Source organism: Hyperolius riggenbachi, chromosome 8, assembly GCF_040937935.1.
Source record: "Hyperolius riggenbachi isolate aHypRig1 chromosome 8, aHypRig1.pri, whole genome shotgun sequence".
NCBI classification, from domain to species: Eukaryota; Metazoa; Chordata; class Amphibia; order Anura; family Hyperoliidae; genus Hyperolius; species Hyperolius riggenbachi.
This window is the reverse complement of record NC_090653.1, coordinates 262,753,587-262,775,240: the sequence shown is the minus strand read 5'-3', so window position 1 is coordinate 262,775,240 and position 21,654 is coordinate 262,753,587. Positions and strand designations below refer to the sequence as shown.

Below are 21,654 nucleotides of genomic sequence, written 5' to 3'. Positions count from 1 at the left end.
TCATGCGCAGCAGAGGGCCATGTTGCCCTGTTGCCATGGTGATGTGTATACAGTTGATCCGGCGGGCAGCGGAAGTGTCAGACACGTCTTCAGCTTCTCTTGGGTTTCAGCAACATCAGCAATTTCCCCGAGAGCCAGACAGGAGAAATACCGACTAACAGCTTGTACAATTAGCTAGCTGACTTGGGGGTTGATTTACTTTGTAGGTCGAGATCCCCGCACTTTGGCCCAATAGGCTGCCTGTCAAGTGGCAGACAGCCAATTGGGCCTATCAAAGTGTGGGGATCTCGTCCTACAAAGTCACTGGACCTGACAGGGTCCAGAGTGGGACAATTGGAGCAGCCATTTGTTTTGGGGAAGAGCGAGTAAGTTAGTAGTGCATGCTACAGCAGTAGCGTGCCTACTTTGAAAGTTTTACTTGCTGTGCCACACTAAGCTGCGCTGCTTGAGCAATGTAGCTTAGTGAATCAAACCCTACTGATTTGTCTGTGAGCCAGATGTAGCCATCAAAAGAGCCACATCTGACTCCCGAGCCATAGGTTCCCTACCCCTGCTGTACAGTATGGTTGGTCTTGGAGCTCCCCCTCCTGGCACATGGATGTATTTGTTAGAAAAAAAAGGCCACATGACCTGGGCAGGCCCCATACGAGGCCAGAAGTACTAACAAAGAGACTGTGACAACCATTGGCATTAAAAGGCCACAGCTTTATTAGTACACTTATAATTCATAACAAAATATTTGCATAATACTTTCCATGTAAAATGATATCATAAGAGTCCATGACAATGCTTCTTTATTATTTATAGATAACAATAACCACCGTACCAGCCACCAGCCGCAGTTTCTCTAGCTCGGTGGGTACACCAACTGCTCATTAGCCAGGACACAAGTCCCGCCACAGCCATAATCAGTCCAGCCGGCATTGTCAAGGACCCGCCACGCAATTCGGGGTTGACCTTTCAACCCCGAATGCCCCCACCTCCTCTAGGGCTGCTTCCAGGGCCTCCTTGAGCCCAAACAAAAAAGATGTCGCACTCAGTCATTTAAATGTTACCTGTCCTTCTGAAAATAACCAGCATCTTTCTCCAGTAGCTTGTGACGTACCGCAATTATCCCCCTTAGGCAAATGCATTTTGCTATGGCTCTGTTTATTTTAATTCCTGCTCTGTATATTTTCACGTGTTCTATTGGGGGCTGCCATTGAAACCTTGGAACCATCTCGGACCCAATAACCATTAAGTTGGGGAACAGTTCCCACGTTCTCCTAAATAATTTTTATGAAAACGTACAAACGTCGTGCAGATAGTATTCTGGGATTCGAACCGAGGACGCAGTGCTGCAGGGCTAGAGTGATAACCATTGTGCCACCATGCTGCCCTCATCTATCAGGCTGTGCATGGGAGACCACCCGACATGCACCATCAATTTATCAGGTGGACCCCCCCCTAGACACACTATCCTACAAAATTTACTACAAACCAGTCAAATGTGAGGCCCGAGTGTCCGAACCAACGCACCTCCACGTTACCTGAGTCCTGTCCAAGTTCCCCTCCCCAACCATACGCTGACGCTCTCCATTCCGCCCGCACTATGTACGAGTGTCCCATAATCCAAATTTATTTTATTTTTTTGTTCTGCCTGTGCGGGAGGGAGAGGGGGGGGGGGGAAGGGTTGGGATTGGTTTGAGAATGAAGGGAGAACCAAGAAGCTTCATTAATTAAAAAATAAAAAAAATAAAAATCCAGCACATTTTCTATTATATGCTGTTCAAAATGACAGGGCCAGCCATGCTAATGCTCCGCCCAATGAGATCATACATAGGTCTTAAATCTGTTTGACTCCTCGAGCCTTCCTCAAGGTCTCATTACTTAGATTGAACCCAAATCACCTGTGTCAGCGGCAGAGCCCTCAACCAGTACACTATCCAGCCACTGTGTGTGGCCCCTGAGCTCTCTGCTCCACAAGTTGCCCTCCCAATGCGCTTCCTGAGCTGCCAGTTCCACAGAGGCGTTCCTGAATGGCACCTGAAAAAACTCAAACATTTGCATAATACATTTTGTGTAAAATGATATGAGTCCATGTCTCCATTATTCAGAGATCTCAATAAACCACCGTACCAGCCACCAGCCACAGTTTTTCTAGCTTGGTGGGTACACCAACTGCTCCTAAGCCAGGACGCTAGTCCCGCCACAGCCATACTCAGTCCAGCCGCCATTGTTAAGGACCCGCCGTCCTTGCTGTTACAACTGGTTAGCGGCAGCAGACCAAACCTTACAGGGCAGATGAATTTGCTATGGCTTTGTTTACTCTCCGCATTCAGCCACTCCGCAAAGTGCTCCTATATTGGAAATACGATATAACATATACTATGCCCCGATCAGTCTCTATACTGAATACTCTATCTGATTTAGATAACCAAAACGTACCTGAACTCAGAACGTCCTCTCTGCTCTAAAAGATAAGCAACAGCCCAATACCCTTTTCAGAAAAAACATATCTTTGTTACAGCTAATACAGCACCAGCAATGAATCTGCAGTGTGTCTACTTCCTGCTTTCATGGATGCAGACATACTGTTAACAGCACGTGCTTTCAAATGAGCCTACCTGCCCTACCTGCCGTGGCAGTCAGGTGACCCTGGGAAGAGATTGTATTATAACTTGTGATCTACATTAATTAACCACTTGTGATAGACACGAGTGAGGGGGATTCGTCAGGCTAATCTCTCTAAATACACACAGGGTGTATGTATCCATGTTTTTCTCTTTTCCTGTGCAAGAGTTCAGGTCCATTTTAAGTGTAATCCTGTTCAACGTCAGTGCAGGTTCACTGTATAAATAACTGTATGTTTAGGGTTGCCTGAATCTAACTACATTACACTGACTGTAACCAAAGGTATATTTAGCTAACCTTATACAAGACTTATATAGTGCTCTACATTTCAATTGAGTGCATAAATCAAGGTACCGGTACACATCGTGTATTATCTATGCTTATGTATCATAATAATAATAGCAATAATAGTAATAACATTAACAGTAACAATCATCATAACCATTGTCATCATTACTGTCATTATCATTGATAATTTGCTCCTTATTATTTAAATATACACACATACACATATATACACACCCACCCCAATCATTTCTGTGTGGAAAGGAATTCCTGGCCCAGGTACCCCCCCAATAAGGCCATGTGTTTTCTCACCTCTCCATCCTGTACACTTCTTTTTTCCACTAGTGGCGGGGGATGGGATGGAGTAGAGAGGATAATCTCCTCCTTCTAGCAATGATCCCAGAATTAGTGTGAACTTATGAACAATTGCAATAATATTTGCTCTGCACATTTGTGCATTAAAGGTTGTGTACTTTCTAACTTACACCCCCCCCCCCCACACACACACACACACACACTTATCAGATCCAAAGCATTTTGAGGCATATACCACATTTACTGTATATGTAAATATTGCCCAATGATGAGTATATCGCACCTTTAATGCAAGGATCAGTCTATATACTATATGGTACAAATAGAATAACCGGCATGAAGTGGGGGAGTAATTGTTTCCGCTGATGGAGATTATTATTACGTATTGTTTTTATTAAGCGCCAACCTATTATGCAGTGCTAGGCAATAAAACAAGGTTAATGTCGCTCTGGAGTTCAAATTTAAAGAGGAAGTTTCCCTTTGTTGCCCCTGTTTTAACATTACCTGGCTGCCCTGCCCCGCCTCCTGGCCCACCTTTACCTGTCCGGCCTATCAGCTCCTGCCCCCAGGCCTCTATTCTCCGCCCATGTCATGCCCCCCGTCGCTTAGCAACGGCTCCTCTGGGGGCTTCCTTTGTCTTCTGTTTTATTAGAAGTAGTAGAGTATTGTTCCGTGCTAGCCATCAGTAAAAGCAAGACGTTTTAAATAAGCATAATGTTTATTGGCTAGCTTAGAGGTAAATAATAAGTAAGCTTTCGGCTAATGATCCTTCTTCAGACTTTGTTCCTGTATAAAAACGAGATGTTTGAACAAACAGCTTACATACACTGGACATTTGAAGGAGAAACATTATTTTGCAATCATAAATAAATGTCATTAGATGCCTTCATTACAACTTCAGGAGGGTCTCACAGGGATGCTAGCTAATTTATGACAAATAAATAAGACCACTTGTTTGCTAAAACATCACATACCTCAGACTCTGGGTGATGGGGAGACAACGTAATTCCACAGTTCACACGTCACTAGGCAGAGAACATACACCATTTGTTATAAGGTAAAAAGAATTATGGCATTCAAAACCCACCTTACTCATACAGGCAATGAATAGTGGCATTAAAATCCATCTTACCAGCATACGAAATAAAGAGTTGTGGCATTGAAAAATCATCATACCAGCCTAAGATGTTAGAATCCTTATTTAAACCTTCTTCTACAGTTTTGAACCAATGTATAAATGTAGTCTCTTTTTTTTTTGTCTTTCTTTGAAGCCACCCATTAATACAGCGACGAGAAGACTGCTTAAAGTGTAACTGTCGGGCATAAAATCAAATCCATTCTTTATTTTTATCTGGTAAACCAGTAATACGGATGCTAACCAGGCAATCCAAAAGTTAAAATCTCTTACTTTTCTTGTTTATAAATGATCATTCCCCAGTTTACCTGACTCTTATTTGGTATGTTGCCGCAAAAAGGAAGTTGCAGGGCATGCTGGGTTGTCGTTTTTTTTTTTGCTTCTTTATTTCCCCTCAGACTTAACTAAAGTCTGAGGGGAAATAAAGAAGCAAAAAAAGACAACCCAGCATGCCCTGCAACTTCCTTTTTGCGGCAACGTACCAAATAAGAATCAGGTAAACTGGGGAATGATCATTTATAAACAAGAAAAGTAAGAGATTTTAACTTTTGTATTGCCTGGTTAGCATCCGTATTACTGGTTTACCAGATAAAAATAAAGAATTGATTTTATGCCCGACAGTTACACTTTTTAATGGAAAACAGAGCTGTAGATATAAGAAGATCCGATACTTACCCGCTGGCTCGCTGTCCTCCCGCGGTCTGCCCTTCAGCCGCAATCAGCCCCAGGAATTGGCTCAGTTGCGTCAGTCTGCACATGCGCAGTAGCCCAGCCTGATCCAGACTGAACGGCAGATTGCGGGAGGACAGTGAGGGACTCACACGTGCTTATGCTGCAGGAGGAAGCAGCGGGTAAATATCGGTTCTGCTTATATCTATAGCTCTGGTACACAGTAAGCGGTGTCCATGTAAACAGAAATGTGTTTTCAATGGGAGATCAGTATACTTTATCTTTTTTTTTTTTTTTTCTTTTTTAATAAATAATATACTGATCTCCCATTGCCCACACAGAAACCTTACTGACTTGGGGAGGATCGGCAAAGTGGAGTGAACCAAAATCCCTCCTGCGATTTGTGCAAACCTGGTGGCCAGCTACAGGAAATGTCTGACCTCTGTGATTGCCAAACAAGGTTTTGCCACCAAGTACTAAAGTCATCTTTTGATTGGGGGATTAAAAATGTATTTCACTCATTACAGTGTACATAAAGCTCTGGTTTTGGGGCACTGGGTTTTTGAGGGTGCTTTTGTTGTTGTTCTGTGTCTCACAGCTACAATAAACCTACCATTACGGTTATAGCTCGATCATTTATTGGTCAGAGGGCAAACAATCAAAATCAGAAGAGGAATACAAACTTATTCATGGTAAGTCTACTTACAGGATGTAACACTGAAAGCAGGAAATTTGAGAGCCGCCTAACGCTGCTACTGCCTATAGAGCGCGTCCTAGTGACTGCAGCGCTGGTGTTATGAGTCCGCCAGGAGAAAAGCACAAGATAAATGTTATTGTCTTGTATGTTGACCTGGCGCTATTTATGAGGTGCCCAAATTTCACACTATTGCAGCTGCTTAGAAAGGCTCCATTTTTCATTTTGCCGAGCTGGGGTAGTTAAAGGGAACCTAAACTGAGAAGGATATGGACTTTTCCTTTTAAAATAATACCAGTTACCCGACTCCCCTGCTGATCCTATGTCTCTAATACTTTTAGCCACAGCCCCTGAACAGACATGCAGATCAGGTGCTCTGACTGAAGTCAGACTGGAGTAGCTGCATGCTTGTTTCAGGTGTGTGATTCAGCCACTACTGCAGTCAAAGAGATCATCAGGAGTGCCAAGCAACTGGTATTGTTTAAATAAGGTTAGCCAGGGGGGAATATGGTGGTGGTTAGGGTTAGGCATTGGCAGGGGGTGGTTAAGGTTAGCTGTGTGTGTGGGTGTGTGGGGGTGTTTAAAAGGACCCTGAACAGAGGCAAAAAATTTAAATCGGGACTTACCTGCGGCTTCATCCTTGAGGTCTTCTGGCCTCCTCCGGGTACCTTCCGTGATCCCACTGGGGGGCGGCCCCTGTACTCTGGCGACTTCGGCTGTAGTCATCCATGTACGGCCTGTGTGCGCGCCAGGTGTGTCACCATGCTGGTTGCCATGAGCACCCTGCACATGCACGGTTCTCTGAAGACTGAACCACTCAGGATGCTTACCGCAACCAGCGTGATGACATGGATGATGTCAGCTGAAGTCTTTGGATTACCGGAGCCGCCAGTAGACCCACAGAAGGTCCACGGAGGATGCCGGAAGACCTTGTGGGCTATGGGGGCTGGAGGAAGCCCCAGGTAAGTCCAGATTTTAATTCTATGCCTCTGCTCAGTGTCCCTTTAAGCTTAGGCGTTCAGGGAGGGCGGGTACTTGAGGTTAGTTATCGTAGGGGGAGAGTTTTATGTGAGAATTTGATTAGGTTTTGCTGTAGTAAAAGTATCTGTAAATTTTACTAAAGAAAAATACCACTCAAATAGCAGAATCTTGGTAAATTACTGATATCCTACTATCCACTATTCTCAGATGCCCAAATTTTACCATACCCTTATTTCCTCCACGTGTAACACCTATGAGCTGTGCATACCATGAGATTGTGTGGCTGTCTCAGTACGTTCTGTTCAGTTCCTGTGATGTCATATACCATGTGATCCATGCTAATATTGTTTATTTATTCCTTATCAGGTTCCGACTGGTGGCTACACCTCCATCAACAACGTGCAGAATCCCCTAAACCCAGAGCCCAGAGATAAGATGGAGAGCTTCTTCCTAGGGGAGACTCTTAAGTACCTCTTCCTGCTCTTCTCTGACGACGTGGATCTCCTGCACTTAGACAAGTTTGTCTTCAACACAGAAGCTCACCCGCTCCCGATATGGACCTCCTAGCACCCAGCAAGTCTGTGACTGGGCAAGTGCTCCACCTGGTGGCTACAGAGGGGAAGGCCTCCATTCGCTAAAGCTGCTTAGTATTACAAGGCTATTTAACCTTGAAGTTTTATTTTTCGACCAATGAGCAAAGCATTCGTCTCTGTGATACGGATGGGTGGCTCGGACGAAAGAGACTGATGATGTCATCCGTCCCACTCAGGGGTCACGCGGTTCTAGAGGATCTTGGGAGTAGGCGGATCTGAAAACAAAACAACCACCACTGGGAAGGGGGGAGGGGCTTTGTTAATGAAACTTGCATATGCTTACTTTTTTATAATGTGAGCTTTCAGATCTCAGGAAGGGGAAGCAGACCTGTTCGACCATTGACGTTAAACTGCTAACTGGAGGCAAACGGCCTGCTATCCCAAAAACCGGGCTTCGGTCTAGGGCCCAAACGCCGTCCCGTGACTTTTATATGGGAACACTGTGAGAAAATCCCAGAGTGTACTCGATATCGGTATGTCCTGTTTGCTTAAAGGATCATTGGACTCCAATTTTTTTCTTCTAAATATGGATTAATTTTGATGATGTGGATCGCACACCTTTTACTTTCTTGACACTTCTGAGATGCTGTAGTCTCTATTTGAGTTTTATTCCAGCAGCAGTGCAGTCTTCAGTGCAATAGATGCAGCAGGGGGCGGAGCTGGGACTCTCACGCAGAGGTCTGTGCCTTGGCACAAGATTTCAACCCGCTGGCGTGCATCCAAAGCTAATAGAGGTATTTGATGTGGGTTCAGTGACCATTGGTTGTGTTTCTTTAATCAAACCTGGATGGTGCAAGAGGGGTGTGGATTAGTCGATACCCAATGACTGATCAGATTTTTTTTTTTTATATTACTCTACAAAGCAAATGTTCGTTAGGGCAAGGGTATACTGTATTACTCTGTGCAACCCATTGTTGTTTGAATAGCATTGGAATGGCATTTGGTCTCATCCAAACATTGAATTTGAGCTGGTAAAAGGACTTCAAATGCAGGACAATAGGACAGGCGACAACTAGAAAAATAGAATATGGTGCAAAGTAATGCAGAGGGAATTCAAATGCAGAAGAACTTTAGCTATCACAAGAAAAGCTCCTCTAAGGTCTCCCACCACTGTCTGCAGAGCAACCTACCCTTCAGCTGTCTAAATGAGTTGCTTAAAGCAGACCCAAACCAAACATTTTTTTAATTCAAAATATTTAGTTGCACCACTCTGACACGTACAAAGATAAATAAACACTCCTTCAAGCCTATGAGCATTTCAGTGCATGCTTTTCAGCCTTCTCTTTTCACAACTAGGGTTATACAGGTGGCAGCCATTAGCAATTCTTCCTTTGCTGGACACCACCTACTCCATCAGTTTTCTGGATTCTGTCCCGGCAATTTAAAAGGAAGGGAGGGGTTCCTCCAATAAATTTAAAATATTTTATATTTGCCATCATGCAGCTGAAAAAAGGCTGCTATTTATCATTATAATTTAGAAAATAGATTTTATTTCTGAAATCTTGTATTTTTTATTTGAGTCCACTTTAACCATTGCTCGACTTTAAACTCTGAGCAAGAACCATTCTCACAGGAGGAGATCGTACCCTGTAACCTTAAAATGCAGTAGCTGCTATTATATGACCTACTTCTGTGGAAAGTCCAAACTCTGCATCAGTCAGTGCTTTGGTTCTGAGGAGTGCTAAGCACAGAGCTCAGTAGGAAGTAGTGTGAGGTCTGAGAGGAGGCAATCTTGTGATGGCTGCAGTTTTTTTTTTAAAAGAAAACCTGTACTGGCCCGAGAACAAAAAGTTAGACACTTACCTATGAAGGGGGAATCCTCAGGATAGTCCAGAGGCTTCTCATGTGCTCCTCGATGCCACAGACCAGGGCCCTCTGACAGTTTGTGGACACGCTCCCCTTCGTGAATGAGCACGGCCATACTTGCGCAGGAACAGCACGACCGCACTGTGCACAGCGGGGAAAGAAGCCGTGAGAACCTATCCAACAAGTTTTTGTTGGATATATTCAGAAGGTCTGTGCGCAGCAACAGCGGGAAGAGGGGCTTCCCCCACCATGTAAGTATACAACTTTTTGTTTCCCGGCCAGTATAGGTTTATTTAAAATAATAGTATTTGTGAACGGTTAAAGCCACGGTCACAGTGGTGCGGTGCAATGTTGCGACCTTTTATAATGTGGTTTACCACACTGCAATGCATCACCTATGTGACGTTCACAGTGCGGCTTTGTAACACCCCGCAGTGCGTTACCGCTAAATGTGCGCGTTAACAGTAAAAGTGAAGCATACGTTCCATTGATTGTTTGCTTCACTGTACCAAATGGAACGCGAGTGTAACGGGTGGTGCCACTGTCTAGATGCATTGCTGTTGTCACAGGGAACGCAACGTATCGGCCACTGTGAACGTGGCCTAAGAATTCTTCTGTGAAGCAAACATGTCCCATAAGGGTGGAGGAAAAGAGTCAAATACTTACCTCGATAGAGGGGGTCTCCAGATCCTCCACTTTTTTGTTTTGTTTGTTTGTTTGTATACTGCCACCAAGTTATTTCTATTTTTCTTCTCTTTCAGGCTGGGAGCACACTGGGCAGTGCAGAACGCCATGCATTTTCTGCCTTGCGGGGTTTCAGTTTTTTTGGTGCGTTTTTTGTATGAGTTTGCGGTTCGAGTTTGCGTTTTTTAAATATTTTTCTTCTACCAATGGAGTAAAATACAGTATAATAATTTTTCCTTTTTTTAAAAAGAACGCATCAAAAATGCGTTCTTCTCCATGGAGATACATTATGTGCATTTCACGTGCGTTTTTGAAAATTGTTCAGGAAGTTGTGTGTTTTCAAAAACTTACATTGCAAAACGCACATATATGCATTTGTTTACATGTGGCCCATAGACTTTTATTAACGGCTTTTCTGCAAAGCTAGCATTTCTGCCTAGTGTGTTCCTAGCCTCTGATTGGATGTCCGTCCTGCACACAGGACCTGGGACCTGACGCACTAACGCACGGTAATATTGTGGTGCAGAAACGGCGCCTGGCAATATTACCAGTACTACTGCTGCAGTGTACCACGAGTTTCGCTATTAGCGTGACCCCCAGTACTTGGGTACCGCTAGCGTTGCCATGGAAGCGCACGTTACTAACACGCATTACCGTAGCAACACTCGCAGATCTACGTGGGCTGCCACCCCTCCTGCCACTGTGCATATTAATGCGCCATTGTTTTTTATAATGTGATGCCATATTGGGTGATGGGATGTGACTATAGCTCGGTCATGGGGGAGGGATTACTGACTGGGAACCAATGATCATTCATTTTGTATATTCTAGAAAAAAAAGCTGATGGAAATATAATATATACACCTTTTTATTATCTATTTTTAAGTTGTATTTGATATTGGAGAAGGGTTGTCTATTCTGATCTGTGAACTTGTATATAAGTGTACATAGAGATATATTTTGGGTTGCTCCCGTGGTCTGGCCCCAGCAAGGGGAGGCGGTTTTGGTACTCCGACCATCTTCTTTATACTGGCATTGAGAGAACGCCCCCGTGGCCAATGAGACACTATTAAATGCAAGTTGATGCTAATGTTATGCAAATTTAGGCAATTGGACCATTTTCAGGTTGCATAATATTTGCATCAACTCTTATTAGCATCCCATTGGCCAGCCATAGCCAGCACTACTTCAAATGAAATTGCTGCAAATGCATAATCTGTGCTTCACAGATCCTACTGACATTTAAAGGAAACCTGTCATGAGGGGAGCAAGAGGATTTACACTTACCTGGGGTTTCTTCATACCCCCTTGTAGGCTTCCTCTGTGTCCTCCGGTCTTTTTGTAGCTAAGTATAAATTTCTAAAATTCCTCAAATTACTTTTCTTTGTCACCATGGCAGCAGTACTGTATTTGGAGTACAGACTGCCTACAAATGCCCATTTTCCTGCATAAACAGCTGTAAGAACCTGTATTACTCCACACCTGGATTAATCAAGTGATTGCAGCAGATTGAGACACACCTATCCAGCATCGTTTTTTGAAGCCGATGCTAGGGGACTTTTTTTTTCTCAGCATACGTGTTTTATTTAAAGGACAACTGAAGCGACAGGGATATGGAGGCTGTCATATTTATTCCCTTTTGTGCAGTACCAGTTGCCTGGCTGTCCTGCTGGTCTATTTGGCTGCAGTAGTGTCTGAATCACACCAGAAACAAGCATGCAGCTAGTCTTGTCAGATCTGACAATAATGCCAGAAACACCTGATCGGCTGCATGCTTCCTGTTTCATTTATGTGTATTATCCTCATCACATCCTGTTTCATTTATGTGTGTCTGTGGCACAGGAAGTGAGAGGATAGCAATTTATTTCAATTACATTTAATGTTTCAATGTTTGTTTCATTTACATCCTTTTTTTAATCTCTGGTTTTTCTTGCCGTTTGTGTCCCTACTCTGGATAATCTCCATCACAGTTTATCCCACTGATGAGTCAAGAGAACAGAGTGTTATGGGGTAAAGCTCTCCAATGAGGGCAGTTACAACTTTTTGTTAGACTTTGGGAAGGAGTTTTTATTGCTGTCTGTGTCCCTTTGTGGCAGCTCAGTAGTTTAGTGTTTGTCACTCTTGCCATAAACGATCTCTTAGGACTGTACAGCCCTGACTCAGCCAGTCAGTAATCAGTAAATACTGCACATGCGCAGCCCTTTATTTCTCTTGCTCCTATAGTCGGGATCGTTCTGCACTTGCGCAGTTACAAGCCTTAACCAACTGCACAGACCCAGAATGCTCTGGGCTACGGGTACGCAACCTAGGAGGGGCGTGGCAGTAGTCCGTGACTACCGGGTGTGACAGCGGGATAACGGACGGGACCGGACAGACACAGAGGGAGACGACAGACTACAGGAAGCTTTAGGTAAGTATAAATACTTCTGTTGAATTTATCTCAAGTTTACTTTCACTGAACTATCCCCATTTTCAAGCCGTTGGAAAGTTGAAATTCGAGCTAATCTCTCGTTTCCGTGTGTATGTCCGTTCCTCCGGATGCCTTACGGTTTTTCCGAGTGATAGAAATGGCGTCCGCTGCTGGCGTTCAGTCTACCCGGTATTAGAAACAGAGATGGTTGATGAAATACAGAGAATTCTGGCTTGCATACAAATTGTATGCAGTTTGGAATTGGGCCAATAAAATGTACTCCCGGTGGATCTTGTTTGGCCCAATTTCAAGGTGGATATCATTTGCATGCAAGCCATAATGTACATCTCATTGGCTACCTCTCATTGAAGTGAATGGGAACCGCATTTAAAAAATATGAAGCAAATACTTACCTAAGGAGAGGGAAAGGCTCTGGGTCATATAGAGCCTTCCGTCTCCTCTCTCGGTGCCCTCTATCCTGTGCTGGCTCCCACCCGTTTCAATCCCCCGCCGAAAGGGTATTTGGAAGTCTTCGGCAGCCGTGTCCTCCCGAAGACGTGCAGCTCCATACTGCACAGGCGTGAGCGTGCAAGAGAGTGTGTTTGCACAGACGCAGTACAGGGCCGCCCTTCTTCAGGAGCACTCGGGCTCCCTGAAGACTTCTGAAGCCTCCTTTGGCCGGATAAAGCGGTATTTTACTAATTTAGTTAAATACTGCTACCGGGCGAGCCAGCACTGGAACGAGGGGACCAGGAGAGGGGCAGGAAGGCTCTATAGGACCCAGAGCCTTCCCTCTCCTTGGGTAAGTATCTGTCTCATTTTATTAAATGCGGGTCCCATTCACTTTAAAGGGGTGCACACACTGCACATACATCCAATTTTGATTGGACAATTCTACCTATTCCGAAACAGATTGTGTAAGTAAGCTCCCATACGCCACGGAAGTGGTAAAATTGGCCAATCTAAATTGGAGGTGTGTTGCCAGGCTTAAAGGATACCTATAGCCGCCTTTACAAAATAAAATTGCATACCTACGAAGAAGGAAGGCTTTGTATAGCTCGGAGCCTTCCCAGTCTTCTCTGCTTTCCCTCCTACCATCCCTGGCCCTCATTGCAGCGATCTGACTTAAAGGACAACTATCAAAGTTAACTAAAGTTCTAAAATTCTGCCACATTTATTTCCAGCAATTACTAGCAAATAGCAACACAAAGGCTTTTTTTCATCTCTTCATGTTTCATATGAAGAAAATGACATTTACAGAGAACAGTTTTCACTGCGGGCATATTTATGGAGGACTGTGCCCAGCACATCCAGCATACGGAAACAATCTTCACTGGCGCTAATACTGTGACTGGAATCTGTTCAGAATGATAGAAAGCAGAAATATAGCTTCAGATGTGTGTAAATAATCATCAGCTGAAGCTCTGTGTTCCTGTCTGTGTGTCTCTCTCTACCACGCAGTGTAAAGTAAACAGTTTACAGCCAGGTTACAGTTCAGTTCTGCCTCCCTTTGATGCCGACACAAAATTGTTACAAACAGCTGGTACACAAGGCATTTTTTTTCACACAGGCTGTGCTGAGGGACCTATAAATAAGCTGTCTAGTGTTGCTGGCTAAACGCTGTATAGGTATGTGGGGTTTACAGAAAAACATTTTCTTTAATTGTTGAAGATTCCTTTGGATCTCCTCTGAAGGTTTTGGATCTCAGAGCTCTTCCAAAGACAAGTCAAGTCAATTAATGTTTTAGTTTATGTCCAGTGTGAACATATTATTTGGGATTTGACCAAGTACCTTGTCTGTAGCGACCGATAACGTCTTCACTTTCCTCCATCATATTGCACTAGGAAAATGAAAGCTGCTCTCTTGATTGGTTGCTCTAGGCCACACCTACACCTCTGCTTGCTGGGGCCATAGTAGAATCGCAAATAAATGCATTCTGGTACAGAATTCTCATTCCGGACTTCAGAACTGTGAAGGACTCTTCTTCAGAAAACCTTTGGTGTCCAGTCTTCTGAGACACTGCCTATAATCGATGTATCCTGTATGATACTGGAATAGCCTTGCCAATCGACCGATGTAAAATTCAGTTTGCTGATTTCAGTAAAGAGGATCTTTAAGATATTTGTGTGTTTTGCTGTGGTTATTGTGTGGAGTGTGCGACCTCTTACTGGACTATACACAGACCATCTCCAGATACAATACCAGAGCCCGTCCTGGATGGTCTGTCAGGTCAGTGGAAAACCAGGCCACATGCGAAAAACCTAAATAATAAAAATCAATATGTATCAAATCCATATTTAATTCCTATATTTAATTACTGGTTATACAGATAACATGGGTAAACAGTCAAAATTTGATTTGATAAACTATTATGTGGTATAACAGAGGCGCCAAGTAGAGTAAAATTAGTTAAAATTGTTAAAAAAGGGGGAAGTGGGTGGACTCACCTCCCTTCTGAAAGAATGGCCGGACAACGGGCAGGTTACTTCAAGTTTAAAGTAACATTTATTATGAGCTCCAAAAGTGCAACGCGTTTCACGGGTAACAGTCCCGCTTCTTCAGGCAAACAATTTTTGGAGGGAGCTGGGGGAGGTTAACAAGAGAGAAAAGGGGAATGCCAGAGGAACGCTAGATACAAGCACCCGAAGATGCACCAAAACTACAAAAATGTCATGAAAGACTTACAAACAGCGGTAGAGCTATGCATAAATCATAAATTGCATAATAACTTACATAATAAATTACAGCGGAATCCATAACACATATATAAAATGACTGTGCAATTGTAACAGGTACATGGGGGTGCATCATAAAAACAAACCGGCAATAATATAGTCAGTGGGTATGAATGAAGGTGTTATGCATATAGAATGGATTGAAGCATTATTCAAAATACATGTGTAAAGTGACAGTGCAATTGAAATGGTGTTATTGGAAATGCATATGTGAGGTAGCATGTAAAGTAGCAAAGCGCTGCAGTTGACTCTAGGATTTTGTGTGCATAGAAGCCACTGATCTTAATGAGTTGCATATAATATGGACAAGTGCAATGTAGTATAGAATATACAAAACATAATGGTACTATGCAGGGGCGTTGCTAGCCCCAAATATCAGTGGCACGTGCCCCGGATCTATTCTAGGGTGCCCCGGATGTCCCCCAAGCAGAGTCAGCTGTGGTGCCATAATTGGAGGCCCGTGGGAGCATGGGTCAGGGAAAGCTATGGGGGGAATTGCCAGATAACCTGGCAGCAGGCCAGCCTGCCCAGCAGAAAGCCAGACTAGCCAGCACAGAAGCCAGGTAACTGTCTAGTTATACTTAAGTGATACTGCCTATTTTCGTGATATGCTGCATTTTTGTGTGTTTTTTTTTTCTGTATTAATGGAGATTGGGGCTTCATCCAACATTTTACTGTGCAGGCCTACTTAGACTGCTGTTAAGTTCATATAAATTTGGCTCCACCCATGACCACACCCACATGCTGGTGCATGCCCACACCCATTTTCTGGCTGGAGTGCCCAAAAGTGCCCCACATCTCTTAGGATCCTAGAAACACCCCTGGTACTATGCATCAAGATAAATGAATATACTAAAACAATTGTATATGTACACTGGCGATGTGATACACCGTTCTTAACCCTGAGCGGGGTCAGGTTACAATTCGTGCCGCCTGCTTATCCAATGGTTGCCTTGGAGGCGACCCGTCCTTGTGAGTATAACCATTGTGTGTGTTGCATCAGACATCACCTCCTTAACATACTACACCATATCATGCTCTCGGTTCTCCCCCTTTCTTTCAAAATTTGAAACGCTTGCATCAATCATTCATATTATTATGTATTTATATAGCACTGACATCTTCTGCAGCACTTTACAGAGTACATGGTCATGTCATTGACTGTCCTCAGAGGAGCTCACAGTCTAATCCTACCATAGTCATAGTCTATTGTCCTACCATATTATTATGTATTTATATAGCACTGACGTCTTCTGCAGCACTGTACGGAGTACATAGCCATGTCACTGACTGTCCTCAGATGAGCTCACACTCTAATCCTACCATAGTCCTAGTCTTATGTCCTACCATATTAGTATTATGTATTTATATAGCACTGACATCTGCAGCAGAGGAGCTCACACAATCTAATCCCACCATAATCATAGTGTAATGTCCTACCATATTATTATGTATTTATATTGCACTAACATTTACTGCAGCACTTTACAGAGTCCATAGTCGTGTCACTGGCTGTCCTCAGAGGAGCTCACAATCTAATCCCTACCCTAGTCATAGGCTAATGTCCTACCATATTATTAAAGGACACCCGAGGCAAAAATAAACTAATTAAATAATCGTATCTGTCTTCCTTCTTCTAAAAATGACTTTTTAAATAAGATATTCCACAGTTTTATTTTATGTTTAAATCTACTTTTTAAGTTTTAACTGTTTTATTGTTTTTGCTCAATGACACATTCATTGAAGTATGCCAGAGCCAAAATCTATGAACTATTGACCCTTTTTATCTCTTTCCTGCTCCCAGAAGCAATTTTCTCCTAGGAAAGTGTTTTATAGTTGGAATCTCTTATCAGTGAGGGTCACACTGTAGTCACTTACTGTCTGAGTCAGGACTGAGTCAGCCACTTACATACCTTATATTTAACTCTTTCAGGCAGAGAAAGAAAAAAAGGAACAGCATAGTTATTAGGTGACATGTGATATCTCATCATATCACATGTCACCTCGGGTATCCTTTAAGTATTTATATTGAAAAACACACGATTGGTTCGCACGATGGCCAGGGGCCCCGGACCTCTCTCACTGGCCGGGGCCCCAAGGCCAATGCGCAATACCTGGAGGGGAGTGCAGGTGGGCCTGGACCTCTCACACCCAGGCTCTGGACCTCTCACATCCAGAAAACCCACCAACACTGCCTCCATACTGAATGCTAAATTCGACACACACAAGCAATAGAACACAGCAATACATGCATGCAGCTACATTTAAGTCGTCAGCAGGTGCTCGTCAGCCAATCAGGATGCACTGTCATACACCCTTTACCTGCCATACCACATCTAGCAGCCATTAGCATTCAGGTGGGAGGCTTCAGTTGGACGCAAATCGCAAGATTGCGTCGCTAGCAGGACCGCCCCGTGCAGGCATTCCTCCCACAGGGGTCCCTCCCTAACCGCTCACCTGTCTGTCATGTCCTAGAGCTGAAAAAAAAACGTTTAAAAACACACGATTGGTTCGCACGATGGCCAGGGGCCCCGGACCTCTCTCACTGGCCGGGGCCCCAAGGCCAATGCGCAATACCTGGAGGATAATCGTATCTGCCTTCTTCTAAAAATGACTTTTTAATTAAGATATTCCACAGTTTTATTTTATGTTTAAATCTACTTTTTAAGTTTTAACTGTTTTATTGTTTTTGCTCAATGACACATTCATTGAAGTATGCCAGAGCCAAAATCTATGAACTATTGACCCTTTTTATCTCTTTCCTGCTCCCAGAAGCAATTTTCTCCTAGGAAAGTGTTTTATAGTTGGAATCTCTTATCAGTGAGGGTCACACTGTAGTCACTTACTGTCTGAGTCAGGACTGAGTCAGCCACTTACATACCTTATATTTAACTCTTTCAGGCAGAGAAAGAAAAAAAGGAACAGCATAGTTATTAGGTGACATGTGATATCTCATCATATCACATGTCACCTCGGGTATCCTTTAAGTATTTATATTGCACTGACATTTTCTGCAGCTCTTTACAGAGTACATAGTCACAGAGCAGGATTGTCCACAAGGCAACATAGGCAGGTGACTGGGCCATCGTGGGCATAAAGGAGCCCACTTGCCACCTTCTCTGGCCCCTTTCCAATTTAGGAGATTACCAAAAGGAGCATAAAGGGGAGTAAAAGTTACTACCTTGCCTACGGCCACATTTCAACCACTTTGAATCCAGACCTAGTTTCCCACTTGTGGGCCAGAGCAGCTTTGACAGTTTAGCTATGTCCTTATTTAACCATTTCAGCCTGATTTTTCACTTTATGCATCAGAGCAATTTTCACCTCCTATTCATTCGCTAATAACTTTATCACTACTTATCACAATTTATTGATCTATATCTTGTTTTTTCCACCATTAATTAGGCTTTCTTTGGGTGTTACATTTTGCTAAGAATTATTTTTTTTTATAAATGCAATTTAACAGAATAAGAAAAAAAGGGGAAAAAAATCATTATTTCTCAGTTTTCGGCCATTATAGCTTTAACATAATCCATGCTACCATAATTAAAACCTATGTATTTCATTTGCCCGTTTGTCTCGGTTATGACACCATTTACATTTTGTCCCTATCACAATGTATGGCGACAATATTTTGTTTGGAAATAAAGGTGCATTTTTTTTCTGTTTTGTGTCCATCACTATTAACAAGCTTATAATTTAAAAAATGTTCATAGTATACCCCCTTCAAATGCATATTTAAAAAGTTCAGACCCTTAGGTAACTATTTGTCTTTTTTTTTATTGTAATTTTTTTTCCATTAAAAATTTTATTTGGGTAATATTTTGGTGTGGGAAATAAACAGTTCATTTTTAATATTATTATATGTGTAAATTGTAATGTAAAAAAGATGTATGTGTAGTTTTACTATTTGGCCACCTTGAGGTTTTTTTTTTTTGGTTTTTTTTTGCTCCTTGTGCTTCTCGCTAACTGGAAGCACAAGGGGGACGCGGAAAACTTTACGTGCAGAAAGACTGAAGCCACTTGTAAGAGCACTTCGGTTGTTCTGCTGGGGACACGGGCCAGTGATCGGGAACCACGTTCCCGTTCACTGATCCCAGGGCTACCAGTGGACAGCACGGGGGCGCGCCGAAGCACGGCACCGCAGCAGAGCAGCCGCCCGGACGTGAGCTTCACGTCCGGGCGGCAGAAATGGTTAATCAGAAATAACTTTATCCCTACTCATCCCTAATATATATTGTTTTTTTTTTCAAGACAAACTAGGCTTTCATTGAATGCCAATTTTTTTCCCTCAAACTATTTTGTTTTCTATGAATTTTAATGGGAAAATAAGCAAAAAAAATTGAAAAGAAACACATTATTTCTCAGTTTTACCAAATCCAGTTTAAAAATAAAAAGTGCCACTGTAGATAAAAACCACAAATTTTGTTTGGCTATTCTTACCGCTAATCACAAAACTTAATTATGTTCCTGTCACGATTTATGCTGAAGATATTGGATTCTGAAATAATGCTACAGAGTGTATTTTTCACTATGGACTGAGAAAATAAAAGTATTTTTAATGGTAAAAATCAATCTCATTAGCTCAGGAAACATATATTCCCATTCACCAATTAGAGCTGCATCAGATAGTGCCAGAAATGTACACAGGAGCAAGCCCAATCCTGCACAGCACTGCTTCTGCTACAAGACGTATATCTACTGACTCGTGGCTTAGATGAAGTCACAGAGGACGTAGATATACTGTAGTGGTGGATAAAGTGGTTAATCCATCTCTGCATAATCATTTCGCTGACTGTCCTTGGAGGAGTTTACCATCTAATCCTACCATTAAAGGTTCCCTTTGAAGCAAACCTGTGACCAGAGATAGGGTAAGAATTTGACACTTACCTTGGTAGTGGGATGCCTCTGGATGGTCCCAAGGCTTCCCAGATCCCCCTCGTGCTCACAGCTGCTTCCGGGAATGTCTTGTTTGTGTCTATCCACATTCTAGTGCATCCGCACTGGGCATGTGCAAGTACATTCTGTGCATGTCCAATAGAACAAAGCCACTCATATGCAGAGGAAAAGGCCACTACTGGGCATGTGCAGACCGCACTCCTGTACGCTCAATACGGATACACTCATACACACACAAGGAGCACAGCCTCGAGAGCATATTAAACAACCCCTACTCGAGTGTGTCGAAGGACTGAGGAAGACTGGATTATCCAGAGGTTTCCGTTCTACTGAGGTATCTAATTTATATTCAGTTCAGGTACGCTTTAAGCTATGTACAGGTGCTAGATAATTGTTGGAAAGATCGTGATGTGCTGTGGGTGACAGTTTTGGAGCAACCACTGTACAGACATGCTGCTGGGCTGTAGGCCGAGCAGCCGATTCCGTCCTATAGAGAGGGGAGGGGATGAACAACCATAAGGCTTATCATTGCAGACTACAAGCCCAGTGGACTCCTGTAACTGCTATAATTATACTGTATTTTTATTTGAGAGCAACATGAATTGTTTTGAGATGCAAACATCTAGAGTGCGCGTATCTTCACTTATTTTCAGCACCTTTGCTACCTTAGTGATCAACCACACACGTATCCGGAGACCTTATGGCCCGGTTCACATTAGCGGTTGCTATCCGGAATCGCCGTGCCGGAGCCGTGCCGGAGCCGGACCGCATGCGGACCGGACGAAACGGACGCACGGCATAGCAATGAAAGTCTATGCGACCGTTCACATGCGTCCGTTTCGTCCGGACCGGAGCCGGATCCGGACTCCGGCGTCCGTTCCAACATGCGCTATTTTTTGGTCCGGCTGGTCTGGCTGACGTATCCGGACCGGAGCCGGAATGTTGCATCCGGCCAATGGAAACCAATGAGAACCGGAGAGCGCACAACACACTGGCTATAAAAACCGGATGTTATACCACACTTCCTATGCTGACACTATGGTATGGTGGCCATTTTGGATGGGGACCACATGGCACCAGCGTTCACAGAGTGGAGCAGCAGTGACTTCATGCTGGAGCTGTTTGGCAGCAACATGTCTGACGATATGTCTGATAACGAGGGGGTGAGGCCCTACACATCAGAAGACCTCATCCTACAGGTGCAGCAGGTACCAGCCCTGTGGGACAAGGGGGATGCGGACCACAGCAACATCAAAAAATGCAGAGGCCTGTGGAAAAAAATTGCCAAGCTGTATGTGGAGGACTTTGAGCACTTGAGCAAGAGACAGCAAGGCACAGAGGGTATGTTGACTAGAAGTTTTTGAGGGGGCTTGTGGTTAGCTTGTGATGTATTCCACTTTTGCTATGGATTTGTGTCACCCACGTGTTGCCCACCCACCCGTGGCCCACCCACCTGTTCCCCACCCACCTGTACCCCACCTGTGATGTATCCCACCCACCTGTGATGTATCCCACCCACCTGTACCCCACCTGTGATGTATCCCACCCACCTGCGATGTATCCCACCCACCTGTGATGTATCCCACCCACCTGTACCCCACCTGTGATGTATCCCACCCACCTGTACCCCACCTGTGATGTATCCCACCCACCTGTGATGTATCCCACCCACCTGTACCCCACCTGTGATGTATCCCACCCACCTGTACCCCACCTGTGATGTATCCCACCCACCTGTGATGTATCCCACCCACCTGTACCCCACCTGTGATGTATCCCACCCACCTGTACCCCACCTGTGATGTATCCCACCCACCTGTACCCCACCTGTGATG

The 21,654-nt window shown here is 43.8% G+C and overlaps 1 protein-coding gene across 3 annotated transcripts in view; it reads left to right on the top strand.

Annotated features, from left to right (window-relative positions):
* The window catches only part of MAN1B1 (mannosidase alpha class 1B member 1), a 61,464-nt gene extending 47,158 nt beyond the window's left edge, over positions 1-14,306 (top strand). For all 3 annotated transcript variants that reach the window (XM_068248756.1, XM_068248755.1, XM_068248757.1), the window contains exon 13: positions 7,059-14,306. In XM_068248756.1, the coding sequence (XP_068104857.1) occupies positions 7,059-7,259 (201 nt within the window). In that variant the 3' untranslated portion in view covers positions 7,260-14,306. The remainder of the gene's footprint in view (positions 1-7,058) is intronic.
* Positions 14,307-21,654: the final 7,348 nt, after the last annotated feature.